This window comes from Sitophilus oryzae, unplaced genomic scaffold (assembly GCF_002938485.1).
Source record: "Sitophilus oryzae breed Bouriz unplaced genomic scaffold, Soryzae_2.0 scaffold_1440_pilon_pilon, whole genome shotgun sequence".
NCBI classification, from domain to species: domain Eukaryota; kingdom Metazoa; phylum Arthropoda; class Insecta; order Coleoptera; family Curculionidae; genus Sitophilus; species Sitophilus oryzae.
In genome coordinates, this window is record NW_022146105.1 from 2442853 (window position 1) to 2457383 (window position 14531).

Consider the following 14531-nt stretch of genomic DNA (forward strand, 5'->3'; position numbering starts at 1 on the left):
TTTTATGTATGCATGATATATTTTAGCATAATGAATAACATTTAATTTACATAAAACTGCGGTGACGTCATAAAAATAGGTAACTCCTGATGACTTAATCATATAATAGGAATATTTCTGAGCAAAATAGAAAATACCTACAGAAAGTAACAAAAAAAAACCATTTTCCTTAAATCAACTTGCGTCTATTAGCGACTGCTTAAAGTAATTGGTTACAGAGATGAATCATCATATAGGGCTGTATTTACCCTTGGATCTGATGATGAAAGGCTTTATTAAAAATCAATTAGGTCTGATGAATCATTGGTTTGTTTGTCAACAACATCGACATCTTGCAATATTTACTGTGTGGCGTTATCAAATTACCAAAATATTATTTAATATCTAAACTACATATATTTGATTTTAATCATAAATTTTCCTATTAGTTAATGTTACATTAATGTGCCTTATTTAGATACTATAAATTTTAATACGTATGCCATGGTCTATATATTTTGTAAACTTTGAATGACGTTTTTTAATGTAATAAAGTAGCTCATTTTTTCGCATAATGAAAACATTGACTCATTCATTGTTTTTGTTTTAATGACACATGTGCTCGTCTCCTTTTACATCTTCAATTGGCTTAATTTGTTTTGGTAAATACATCATGTAATTATCCATTTAAAAAAATGCGTTCATTTTTATTGACGAATTGTTTAATATTTTAGATGCTTACTGGTTTACCAAAAATACTTTTGAATTTCTGATATAAAATGTTTTAATATATAAATAAATTGTTACCTATAAGAAATTATTGGAGTACATTCTTGGAATTCCATTTATTTATAAAATTAATATTCTATATTTATTTTTTATGGAATTTTTTTATATTAAAACCGACTATTCGTTTCCAAGCAAATTGGAGGATATTTAAAATTTAAATACCTACCGTAGGTTTTAAAAATTTAAATTTGAAGGAATTGTATTCAAATCCGTATATCCAGTACGAATTTCGTATTTGTAATGACAGTTGTCTCTTTGACTCTAAATTTCGCACAAAAAATAACGAATTACAACAATATACATATGTATGCTAATGACACGAAATGATTCAACGGCCGACACAAAAAATTTACTCACGTTTGTACCACTTAATGAGCCCCAGTACTGTTTTAATTATACTCAACAAGTAGAGGAGCAGATTTTTTGGCAGTTGGCCGTATCACAATAAAAACATTTCACGGGGCCCGATGACGCTATCAGATGACGTAATACGACAGTTTTGTTTAACTGTCAAAAATTATCATGAACCCTCATTGAGTGACTCACGTTTATACCCATTCAGATCTACCCCTATTTTCGGTATGATTCACTGATGTACACACCACGGTTTGGATGGGTCCATTCAAAACCACCTCTTATTTTTATGGGTAAAATTTTAATAATGCAGGGTGGCAATAAAGTGAATCATGAACCGAGAGCATCGGTCTCGTTCAAGTTTATGTCAAGAGACAATTTTATTTTATTAGTTTTCTTGTGTCCTCTTTGCAAATTTAAAACTGATATAAAACTCAATGGTTGTAGAAAATTTTCTGCAGCCTTTTTTATAATATGTTTAGTTTTGAAGGGAGAAAAACATAATATATTATTTTAAATATTACCTATTGTCACTAGTAATTAATATGATCAAGAAAAAAGGAGGTATTTGATATTAAAAATTGAAATTATGAGAATATATGGTTTCGTCACTCCTTGTAATTTCTCTTGTATTGTTCGTGACAAAACCGTTTAATCGTATTACACAGTAATTCCTCTTGTTAAAGAAATATTAAGACACAATTTACTTTACAATCGACTAATTTCGTGTTGACTCACCCCGTAGACATCGTACCTCACCTAGAATGATTGTCTTTAAACAGTGACTCAACTCAGCCCATATAATTGCTAATTAAGATATGATAATTGACATGATTATTGTCGAAAATTTTCAGCTCTACCTTTGTTTTAAGGAAAATGAAATTTCGAAAATATGTTAGTTCATTCCAATCAGTTATTCATATCTAAAGCGCAGTAATTTATACAAAATACCAATAATGACATCTATTTACTACATAATATATTTTTCAAGTGTATTAGGAATCTAAAACCTGTATGACTAAAGCTTAAATAGTTTTAAGATAAGTACAAATTACACTAAACAGAACGATACTTTTTTCTGATAAATAATTCATTAGGCGTATACTTTTTATGCCTATTGGCGACAGTTATGCAAAACAAGGAGACGCGTTTTTAAAAGTCAGATTTTTCGACATGTTTTGTTTGTAACGTTTTTTTTTCTTTGTTCTAGGAGGTCACAGGGAATTTCACAGAAAACACAAAGAGTTGTGCGAAGACACTTTGACAGCTGGACTATCATCTAGGGGTCTGTCACCCTCAGCGTCATGCCCTTCGTTGGCACCAGACGTCGATTCATACCCCGCATCAAAAGTTTTACCTTTTCTCTACCTTGGAAACAGCAAGGTAAATGACTAAAACAATTTTCAAATAAGTTCGAAAAATTTAACTCTCTGTCCGGTCTTTTTCTGCAGGACGCTGCTGACCTTTCTTGTCTGCAAGGACTTGGAACCACCTGCGTGTTGAACGTGACGTCACAATTGCCCGGGTACCATGAAGAATGCGGCATTACATACAAGCAGATACCAGCTACGGACTCGGGCCATCAGAACCTTAAGCAGTATTTTGAAGAAGCATTCGAATTTATCGGTGAGTTGAAATGAGTACCATTTTCACCCATTTTTCTCTTCAGTGTACAATGTAGGTACAGCTAAAAGTAGGGTAAAAGTATGTATATTTCTAATACACACACAGGGCACATACTTTTATTAGCAGCCTATATTCAGAAAGAAATGTAAAACTATTTTATTCAAATCCTCGCGATATATTTCAAATATAATCCACGTGACGTCGCAACAAGGCTTTATGTGTATCTTGACAATGAAAAAAATATACATTACATATATAAAGTCCCAGTATTTTTTAAATTTCTTTAAATGACATTATTTATAAAAAGAACTGAAGACCCAACAACATTTTTATTGGAATAAGATATTCAGTCATTTATAACATCGAGTACAATAATTATGGATGTTTATAGTGAGTTATCGCTGCTAAGCTATATATTTTCTTCATTATTTTAATGAAATCATTGTTTTATTCTTTACAGTTGAACTTTAACTTTCGTTAATGAACGAAATCGTCAAACTGATTGACGTACTTTCGTTTTCGTAACTGTTTCATTTAATACAGTTTTAAATCGTTTGTTTTTCTGAGTCGGAGCTTAATATTCAAGTTTTTAGCGCCATTGCATCGGTTAATTTTTATTTATTTAATCAAATTTATGAAGGAAAACGCATAATAACGATACACGAAAGTTTGTGATTACTAATATTTTAAATACCCACAATAAATATAAATTAGGTTTGTGAAGATTAACTGAAGATAAATTGTTTTTATCGGGACGCTATTCTTATTTATTCCTTTTTGATATGCTTTTTTTGGAATTTGGTAATAGATATTTATAGCAAAAAAACAATTAGTTTAAAAAATATTTGATACGTGATTTTTCTGGAAATTTTAAATATAAATTACGGACATCGTAAAAAATCCGATGGTTTACTAAACGTTCGTTCATTATGGAAGTAACATTTCGTATAATTTATAACCAGGAAGCAAATCTACATAGCTTCCTGTTTATATCGTTCGTTTCTATTGGAGGAAATTAAAACCACAATATGATAAACTCTCTGGTTTGTTGTTATATCTCGGCGTACTGTAAAATCCTATATCATTCATTAAAAATTCTCATTCATTCATGTTAATGAAATGTTTTATTTTATTAGAGCCAAAGCCCACGTAATTCCCTAACATCTAACGTTTTTATTTCAAATCTCTTTAATTTTACATTAATTCGCAAGCATAAAATTTTACTTTTTTCAAGTTTACTTTTGCTTGTTTATATAATGTTCGTCACAATAAATATTTCTTGGGCTTCAATTGATAAATCATTTTAAACATTAATTCTAAAAATAACAATTTATCCATTTCTTCTGTTACTTCTTCAGCAATGACACAACAAAAGAATGAATTTCATTATCGAAGAGAAAGCTCTATTACAATCGGTTAGGTCTTCTACCGAGAGACATTGCTTTGCGAGTTGTTTTCTCATTTAATTAGACAAAGATTTGGGTTTTCCTGCATCAGAAATAATGATGATCTAAATATGTGTTGTGTATTTAACAGCTGGGCATCTCTTATTTACATATAGTGTAACGCGTAAATTCTGCATCGATTTCTGATTTAAAAGGCTTGACAAATTTTGTATTGTTATTCCTTAATTATTAATATAATATAGCCATAATATGTAGTTATATGCAAAGAGGTTAACTCTTAACGACTGTACAGTGGTCTGTCAAACACCTAGAGCTAAAAATTCCTCTATATTTCGTAAACGCCTGCAATTGTAGTAATGAGGATGCCTTTAAGCCAATAGGCGTTCGATAAATTAATAAAGCGATAAACTCATTAGTGTATGGATTGTTGGTTTATTGAATATAAAAATTCAAGAGGTGTCTACTGAACTCCTGAGTAGCAAATTTGTTATTTATTTGTTGGTTTTATTAAAGACATATATTAAAATTGAGTGAATTACCATAAATGCGTATTAAAAAAATTGTATTGATGGCCAATTTTTGGCCAATTGATGGCCAAGATTTTCTTAAACATCTAACCAAAGCTATTACAAATCCAATAATCAAAAAAGGTTGCTTAACAAAAATATACCAAGAAAACTTAGGGCGAATATTATAAGACACTATGGTATGCGAAACAACATCTGAAGAGGGGTGACTATAAATAAGAAGTCTTTATTCTAGGTGGACTGTTAAAATAAAAAGAAACACACAGTATGTAAAAAAACCATTTGTCCCCCTACAGTGCTCAAGAAAGATATGTTTAAACTGCAGCCAGTATACAAAAATATGTGAAAATATTATTGTTTTATGTTAACCACGTAATTTTTAAATAACGTTAGATTGCCGATTAATAAATGTTTCTATTACGTGTATATATTTTTAACTAACTCATGTAAACTTATAAAAGTATAGAGAGATACAAAAAGATTTTATTTTCTATTAAATTATGTGCTATTAAATAGAAGTGCCTACTAGACCACTCTGTAGCGATTAAAGGAGAATTATTCAGTTTAGCGGTTGAGGATTAAAAAAAACTATTTTAAATTGTGATCTTTAAAAATCAAAACAAAGAAGTGAGACGAAAAGAAAATGTGCAAGAGGAAGACCCTTGAAACGTCCCATATGTCTAAATATCGGTCGTTGTATTCTTATGAATGGACACAGACGTTGCCGGTGTGAATCGGCCTTGCGACTTGAGTCAGAGCCGGCGCGCAGTTACTCATCGTCGTCATTGTGTACAGGGCCTTTGCACTTCAATAGACATTATACGCGATGACTCACGCCGACATACTGTTTCACTTTACGTACGGGGTGTCACGCTTGTTTGGGACCGCCGATTATTTTTATTTAGGGGCTGGTAATGGGGTGTTGATTTCCTTCCTTCCGCAGATTAACCTCAATGACTTTTCACTGGTCAGACGGCGTAGCTCCTCTAATCAAATAACGGTTTCTAAACGTTCTATTTTTTCATATTTTTTTACACCATATTTCTAGATTATAGTTGGGGGTTAATCTTTGGTTTTACTACAACAAAATAAAACACTAATGTTAGCATTATTTTGTGCTAACGACAACCGTTTGGAAACAATTATCATTGGCCATCAATACAAATTTTCTAATAGATATTTATGACAAATCAGTACATACTTAACTTAAAAATTTAATATATATCGATAATAAAATAAACGAATAAATAACAAACACCATACCATATTCAAAAATTAATAAAAAAATACTTACAGAATTGCTGCACAATAGTCCTGTAGCCACCTCTCAAATTTCTTTATTCAATAAATCTACTCCGTACACTAATGAATTTATTAAACTTATCAAACCCCTAATAACTTGAAGGTTACAACCTATGCAACCTAATTAAAAACTCGGTTAAAAGTGTTTTGGTGTATTGTGCTGAATTAGTGTTTTATTATGCTATCACATTTATATTATAATACTATGTTACTTTTTTATAATTTACCTGTATATTATTTTGATTAAATATGACTTTTTGATTATACCGTACGACATACTGTAAACGTTCTAAATCAATGTTCCTATATGTTACACTTAATAGAATGAAGTAATGAATATCTAATCCGTTGAAATGAATAAGTCCCTAACATGGGGCTGTTATCAAAACCCATAGGGTAAGATTTTTCTTGTTTACAAAGTGGCCCGTTTTCATCCCCTCTGCGGTAAATTGTCAGGGTTTAGTTACATTGAACGGTCCATTTATTTTGATTTTATACAGAGTCTGCTTGTTAAAAAAACATAATATCGTCATAATATGGCAACATAGATTGTAGATTAAATTTACAAGAAAGACAACCTAGAAAAGATCCAGCGGTTCTCAAAATTTAAGCGAAAAATCATTTTTTTTTTAATTTTCGTAAGTAAAATATCTCGGTTATTTTGGACTTATCTGAAAAACGTTAAAGAGAAAATATGTTTCTTTTACTGAGATCTACCAGCCCTGAAAATATTTGAGACTCACCCTCTTATTAGAAATGTCGAACAGTGCTCTGATTATTTGAATTTAAAGATGTTAGAAAAAGTTTTTTAGTTTCACATTTTTTATCTACCAGTCCATTTTGTCATTCTACAAAAATTCCTAGATTTTTTCTATATTTCGAATATTTTGATCAGTCCTTGTATATTTAGGTTTTACACAGTGATGCAAAATTATTTGATATTACTTAATCTACACCTATTTTTGCAAATATTTTGACTAAAACTATTTATTTGGGTTGGTTTAGAGCCCGATGTGAATATGGTATAAAAATGGATTAATCCATAATATATAATGGGACTGATCAAAATATTAGAAAAATTGGTGGTACCGTAGAGTAATACAATTCGAATGTAGATAAGAAATGTAAAACTAGAAAAAATACTAAACAAAATTTGATAACTTGGTTTTAGAAATGTCAAATTTGGTTTTTAAACATAGTAAAGAAAATTTTTTCTGCACACTGTACATCTATGGGTAGAATATAAAAATTGATGGTTTCAGATTGGTTTTTAATAAATAATATTATCACACAGCCACAAATCCTACCACAGATTGATAACAGCTCAAGAATGTTTGCTAGTGGTTTTAGATTTAGATATAGTCTTAGAAAGAAACTTTTTGGTTTTAAACGTGGTATAACCACGGAAATTCCTTCTTTTTAATGATTTCAACAGAAATATGCTGATGTAAATTAAAACTCCTAAATAGACGCATATGTACAGAAAAAAAAACATTCTATTTTGTTTTGTTTATTTAGATTATTCACCAGATTCTGTAGCAGGATCGGGATTTGCATCTTTCTACAATGTGTCGTTTTCCAGAAAAAAAAAGATTAATTTATTTTCCAGTAATTCTGTTTGCGTTGAAAACATTACGAGGAACCTAATAAACAAAGTGTAGGTCCTGTTTATGTTCTTGATATGTTTCGAAATTTTTGGAGTCCCCCAACTAGTAATTTGTTAATTGGAATAACATTTTTTTGTTTATATCATTTTTACTGAAAGTGATTTACGAGGAAAGAATTGGGTTATATTTGCTCAAGTGCATTACTCACTAGGGGTGGTGGGTGTTATCTCTAATATGGCGCCTGTGTGGATCTTAACTAAATAAGGGCCAATGCCAGTAATTCTGTTTTATCAGGTTTGACTCATCGTTTAATGTGTTCCAATCCACTAATGTATTTGTACGTTTGTGACTTATCTATAAAAACTATATACATTGTCCCTTGTGACAATATTACTGCGCTTCACCTGACTTATCTAACTTGATTATTGAAAATATTACTCATTTATTTGCTTTTTGTATGTAATGATGAAAAATCGAAGAAAAAAAAACAGGAATATTTTTTTAAACAAATAAATAAATATTAGATTTCTTACTGCCTTAACCCTATTTAGTTTAAAGTATAATACTAAATAACCAAAACTCTATTACGAAAAATTTGGAATCACCTACTATTGGGGTCAAAATAAGCATTTTTATAGACAATTTTACGCCAAAAACAGATTTGTAAAGAAATGATTTATAATTGACTAAAAGCTGCATCGATTAAAAAAAGTACACTCACTATAGTTTTTTCATTGAACCGCTATTACTAGGCTCGTCATTACGCTGGAAATTATTTAAAACAAATTAACTGGCACAAAAAAACACAGCGTAAAGGTTGTTGCAATACGTAAACAAATGCTGAATGACTCACTAGATCCCAATTATGTAACCGAGAATGTTGCAAAACTATTGTTTTGTGAGGCACGCTATTTTTTATATACGATAAACTATAATAAACGTTGGTCAGATTGCAATGAACCTGTTTCAGACATTCCAGCATAAAAGCCCTCTGGGAATATCAGTCACTATAAATGACCTTTATGCGTAAATTGTTTCTACAGATTTATTATTTTAATATTGAAACAGAGACTAGGAGCTAAATTAATGTCTTTTCAACTTTTCAAACAGAAATCAACGCAGAATCCATTATTCTCGTAAATGGACTCTTAATTTTTTCATTCGCAGACCACACCTTCTTTGCATTCCACCTGCCCGTTTTTTACAAATCACTTTTATTCGTTTAAGAAATTTATGAAAGTATGTAAGCACTACCTTGTTCAGCGACCTTGCCTGGTTCGACGTTTGTTTTTTTGCCATTCGTTATTTTACTATACCTAGCGAGTTCGTATTTTTGGTTTATACACATCGATTTGAAAGAATTTTAAAGGAAGCTCTTTGTATACAGGGTGGTAACTACTTAGATTGGTATAACAAAATTTATTTCAAGATAGGTACTTAATGTATTGGAAGTAGTAAAATACTTGAAAAGTTAAATAAAAATAGCTTTCAAATTTCTCTATATTTGCGTGAACCGTTTCTCAATAATTTTGTTTTAATCCATGCATCCCCTGCCAAAAAATCTTAAAGTATACAGGGCGTTACATTAGATAAAGGTATAATTTTTTCTTTACATTTTGATTTCATTTTCTGTCGGTTCAGGTAAAATTTACAACCCCAAATATAAATCGAATATTTCTTACTACCTCCAGTAGGTAGGCCTGAAAGTATCCCACTAAATGTCTCTGAAACCCCTGTACGTTTGGGATCCTTTTGTAATATACCGGGTGTGTCTGGTTTATTCGAAATTGTAACATGCGGTTCATAACGATATTTTGGCTCTAAATGCCAAGTATGTGGTACCAAATTATTCTTAAAAAATGCTTTTTCTAAATATGCTAATGAGTCACCCTTGATCTATTTGAAAAAATTTAGATATAATTAAAAATACGATTTGGACATCTTTTAAAAGTCCAGGACAAGACACGAAAAACATTATTTGACTTAGAGGTGGAAACTCTAGTTCCTTGGGAGGAACTAGTTCCTTAGTTCTAGTTCCTCCAGAGGAATAGTTGCTTGAACTAGGTCTTCACTTCACAGTAGTTCCCGACTAACACTGACATCCCCCTTGCTTGCTCATGCGTTACGTTGTCAGTCAGAACTATTCACAGTATGATCTGTATAATTTTTATAATGTACGGAGATATAACGAGACGTGTAATTGTGTATGTTAAAAACATATAGGTAAGTTTTATTGCAGATAAAAAAAAATAAAAAGAAACTCAAATCAGAGTTTAAAAAACTATAAATTGGAGCAAATATTCCAAAAATTTCCCGAAAAATTGCATTTTTCCTTAATTCAAGCTTTTCATTTTTATTTAAAAATTGAGAATATCTACTTCGTTTTATAAGAAATTTCTTAATTTTAGGAACCTAAAGATTCCCATAAAATATTTAAATAACAAACTAAAAATCAAAAACAGTATCCACGACAATTTTCTGTGGTAATTACGCCCGCTGCCGACTGAATAGATTCCAGTGAACTAGTCGTTTAATTAGTTCCTCTATGTCCGGATCCGATAACATACGGCTGGCACTCCCCACGCATGCCTACATGCCTAGCATCAATCGCGCTGGCTGATCCATACGTAAATTAGTCTTTTATTTAGTTCCTCTAGTTCCTTTAGGTCCGGATCCGATAACATACAACTGGCACTCCCCACTCCTGCCTAGCATCGATCGCGCTGACCCGATCCGTACGTACGTAAACCAGTCTTTTATAGTTCCTCTAGGTCCGGATCCGATAACCGATAACGTACGGCTGGCACTCCCCACTCCTGCCTACCATCGGGCTACGCGCGCTGGCCGATCCGTCGCCGTCGCATATTATTATATATCGGTCACAGTCTCGATCTTGGAATAGGTCCTGAGGAACTAGTTCTTTGAGAAACCAGGAACTAGTTCCTTTCATTCCGGGGTCGGAATAGTTCATTGGAACTAGTTCGTTCACGAACTACACACCTCTAATTTGACTACAACGAATCAAACCTATTTTTCCAAGGTTCCTTGATTAAAAATTAGTGTTTTTAACACAGCCATGACACTCTAGATTGGAATTTAAAATACAATTTTTTTTAAGTGAAAATGTGTCACTTTCTAGACGCACCCGGTATATGGAGAATTTTATACAAAGTTGTCTCCGTCTTGTACTGTTTAATTAAATAAAAAGAAGAAAAACAAGTGTTTCATTGGTTCAAGTGGTTCATTTAAAAAAAAATCAAACTACCCTTTATTATATTTCTTATAGTATTATAATAAAATGTAGTATCAAAATACACTTGTTTATTTTCGACCATACAGTATTTTTTGCTATATGGGAAAGCAATGTATAACTTCATCTAAAATTTGGGGTATATTTAAAGATTAACAAATATCTTGTCGGAAGAAAGAGATCAAGGAAAGAGAGTTTTCGATTGGTCTTTGAATTTGTATAGTGCGGCCCTGGCCGATGTTAAAATAAACTTGTGAGAAAACAGATTTAGTTTAGCCATGAGTCATACTTCCCCCCTAGCTTGCCTGTTGCTCATCTGGGTCGGATATTTTACATCGCCAACCCCAATTAGAATGGTATTTTTAGAATCCAATCTCGACCCGTGCAATGCCTACTATGTCTGCCGCATAATATGTATTTTTTTAATCTATTTTAATTTTTACGATTCTTTAAAACGTCGCGTTGCGTCGCCATGCCTGCGCCGCGCTCTCGATTGATGCCCCCCAACGTAATAAAGTATTAAAAAAATATTTTTTATTGCGTTACGTCCGTCGTGTATAGGCAACCTAAAACACGCAGTTTCATTGCGTAATCACGGTAAATATTTATAGAGGACCAACTGCGCCTGTTAAATTGGACAGGCAATAAAAATAAGTAAATTGTTTAACTACAATCTCGGCTCGGCGCTAATAGCAACAACAGTCTAATCGTTAGGCGATTTCTTTTATTTATGTATGCAGTCTAATTTACATACCAAGTGACTATTATTGATTTATTCTAATAAGTTATGCAGGTTTCTTTGTTTAATGTCCATTTAAATAAATTCCTTTCGAGTACGCGCACATACGAAATGAAGACAAACGACTTTTATGTCATTAATCCTAGTTCCGTTTTTTTAACATATTAACAATTTGTTAATAAATTTAAGGGCTTAGTACGTAGAATTGACTTTATCATTTCATTCTTAGTAAAATCCAGGAGTTGATTCACATAACAAGGTCATATTCCAATAGAAATAGTAGTTAGGCTGTTTATATAAATCCTTTTGCAGCACACCTATATTCTTGGTATTATTTAATAGTTAACAGTTGATTCACATGACAAGGACTATAACTGATTTCATTATTTTAACTTTACACTAATAAATGTAAGGCCATAGATAATCTGTAAGAAAATAAAATATTTGAGCTCTATATTTTTTGGTAGTAACTCAAAATTGATTGACATGACAAAAAAAAATAAATATTAGTTATAATGTTAATTTAAATAAATTATTAAAGCACAAGAATTAAACAAGAATAGTCTTTAAAACATATTTGGAGTTTCAGAGTTGATTCACATGACCAGGTTCATACACATATTCCAATAAAAGTACTGGCAATAACTAAATTTTTTCTTCATCAAGTCAATTTAAATAAATTCTTGTGATATAAACTTAAAATATATGTAGTGTATGTTTAAGTATTTTGATATTATCTATGAGTTGATTTACATGACAAGGTATAAATTTGAGCTGACCATAACTAATTTATTTTTTTTTTATTACAGAGGAAGCTAGAAAAAATGGTTTGAGAGTACTGATCCACTGTCAAGCTGGAGTATCCAGGAGTGCCACGATTGCCATAGCTTATATAATGAAGTATAAACACATGTCGATGGTGGAGGCCTACAAGAAGGTGAAGGAAGCAAGACCGATTATATCGCCGAATCTTAACTTCATGGGACAGCTTCTGGAGTTAGAGCAGAACTTGCGCAGTGATAATAGTAGTAATAACAATCACCAGTGTCTTTGGAGTCAACAGACGACGGATGAAGTGAGCCAGGGTTGTAGTGTTTGAGTCTAAAATCACAAAAAAATGCGAAACATAAGAAACAGACCTAATCGTTTATTGAAGAACTTTATCGCCATATGTTTTATTCTAGTCGATGTATTTTGGACAAGAAGGCTGTGTACCATTAGAGATATTTCATGTTTATATAATTACTTATGTTAAGCAGCTGTAGCTGGGCTAGTAGTAGAGTCCTGGTTCCTATGATAAGTCCTTTACTACTTAGAAGAACAGCTATCAATGCTTGTAGCATGCACGACTGTTTTCTTAGTATTTTAGAAGGTTCCAGATGGACTACTAGAGATGTTATAAGCTGCCAATGGTGAAAACAAGCAGCAAGTGACAGTAAACTATTTCTCTTTTGGCATATTATTGTACAATATTTGTTACTGTATTTTATAACTGTACTATTTAAGGTTTAAGCGTAAAATTCAATTATTTATTTGTCTTATCTATTTATTAGGGCGTTTCCAACTTTAGGTATAGCTTGAAAATAAAAGCTGATTTTATAAATGCAGCTAATCTATATACAGTCACTGCTTCTTCTGGAACAATCTCGACTCAACGTACTTAATCTCCTTATATTCCGATTTTTGTAGTGATAACTTATATACTTATTAGTTTCATAATTCTAAAAAAACTGTATATTCGGTGTTATTTACGCTAAATATCAATTTTCTAAGCTACTGAAAAACTTAAAGAAAAAGTCTAAATACCAGTAACATTACTAATTAATTTTTTGATATGTCTTACCACCAAAACCACGCAATTAACAATAATTTCTCATATATTTTGACAAAAAAATATATTTTTTTTTTCTTTAAAATTTCGGTAGCTTTTTAATTCTATTTTATTGTTTGTATAAAACCAAGAGAAGCAAAGACTAAAGAATGTGTATGTGGAAACGTAAATGAATATAAAAATGCCATATTTAAGTTTTAATTTTGTTTGTTCAAACGTATAGTCAAATGGTAGATTTTTTCTTAGTTCTATATGGAAAAAGCACTTTTATTCAGGTTTTGATAATTTTCAATGTGATTTTTAGGGATTTTTGTTTTTAGTTTAAAATTAGTAAAGGTACTAAAGGAGGTACATGATTATGTGTAGCAAGTTGATTCATTAACTGCCATACTAATTCTTGTTGAGAAAAAAAAACTATAGGGAACTTGCACTGTTAATATCACACGATATCGCATAAATATGTGCCTTTACACAAATATTGTAAAGTTGTATAAAATTCCGACTGTAATAAAATTATTTGTTTCAACACAAGACTTATATATCATAATAAAAATCATAGATGTTATTTTGCTGTGTATTTTTTCCTTGTCTTTCCCATATAATGATGGTGAGACTATTTAAACGTGATATAGGTATTGCACAATAATAATTTCAAAATTTTCCTTGAATCTTAAAAGAACCGTCACCATTTTGTCAAAAGGAGGTTTTATTAACGCATTTGACATTTTACCAAAAGATGGCGGCTATAGCATTATAGGCTATTATAGGTTTAAATTCTCAAAGATTTTTTAATGTTAAAACTGTTATAGAGGTGTCACGATCACGATATACTATTTGATAAATTAGTGTGAAATTATATAGCATCTCCAAAAAATAATAGGAAAAATACTTTATTTCTTGATTTAAAATCTATAATTCTTCAAAATGTTCATTTTATTCGGAAATGATCAGTGTATGATTGGTTGCATGCGGTTGGTTTGTGGGTAAATAATTATTATGCAGTGTGAGTATTAAATAAGTGCAAATATTTTCAGGGCTGGTAGATCTCGATAAAAAGAAACATATTTTCTCTTTACCGTTCTTCAAATAAGTTCAAAATAACCCAGTTATTTTACTTTGAA

The 14531-nt window shown here is 31.2% G+C and overlaps 1 protein-coding gene across 2 annotated transcripts in view; it reads left to right on the forward strand.

Annotated features, from left to right (window-relative positions):
- Window positions 1–13975, forward strand: part of LOC115876765 (dual specificity protein phosphatase 10-like) — a 29162-nt gene extending 15187 nt beyond the window's left edge. For both annotated transcript variants that reach the window (XM_030892682.1, XM_030892683.1), the window contains exons 3-5: window positions 2333–2505; window positions 2574–2748; window positions 12389–13975. In XM_030892682.1, the coding sequence (XP_030748542.1) occupies window positions 2333–2505; window positions 2574–2748; window positions 12389–12678 (638 nt within the window). In that variant the 3' untranslated portion in view covers window positions 12679–13975. The remainder of the gene's footprint in view (window positions 1–2332; window positions 2506–2573; window positions 2749–12388) is intronic.
- Window positions 13976–14531: the final 556 nt, after the last annotated feature.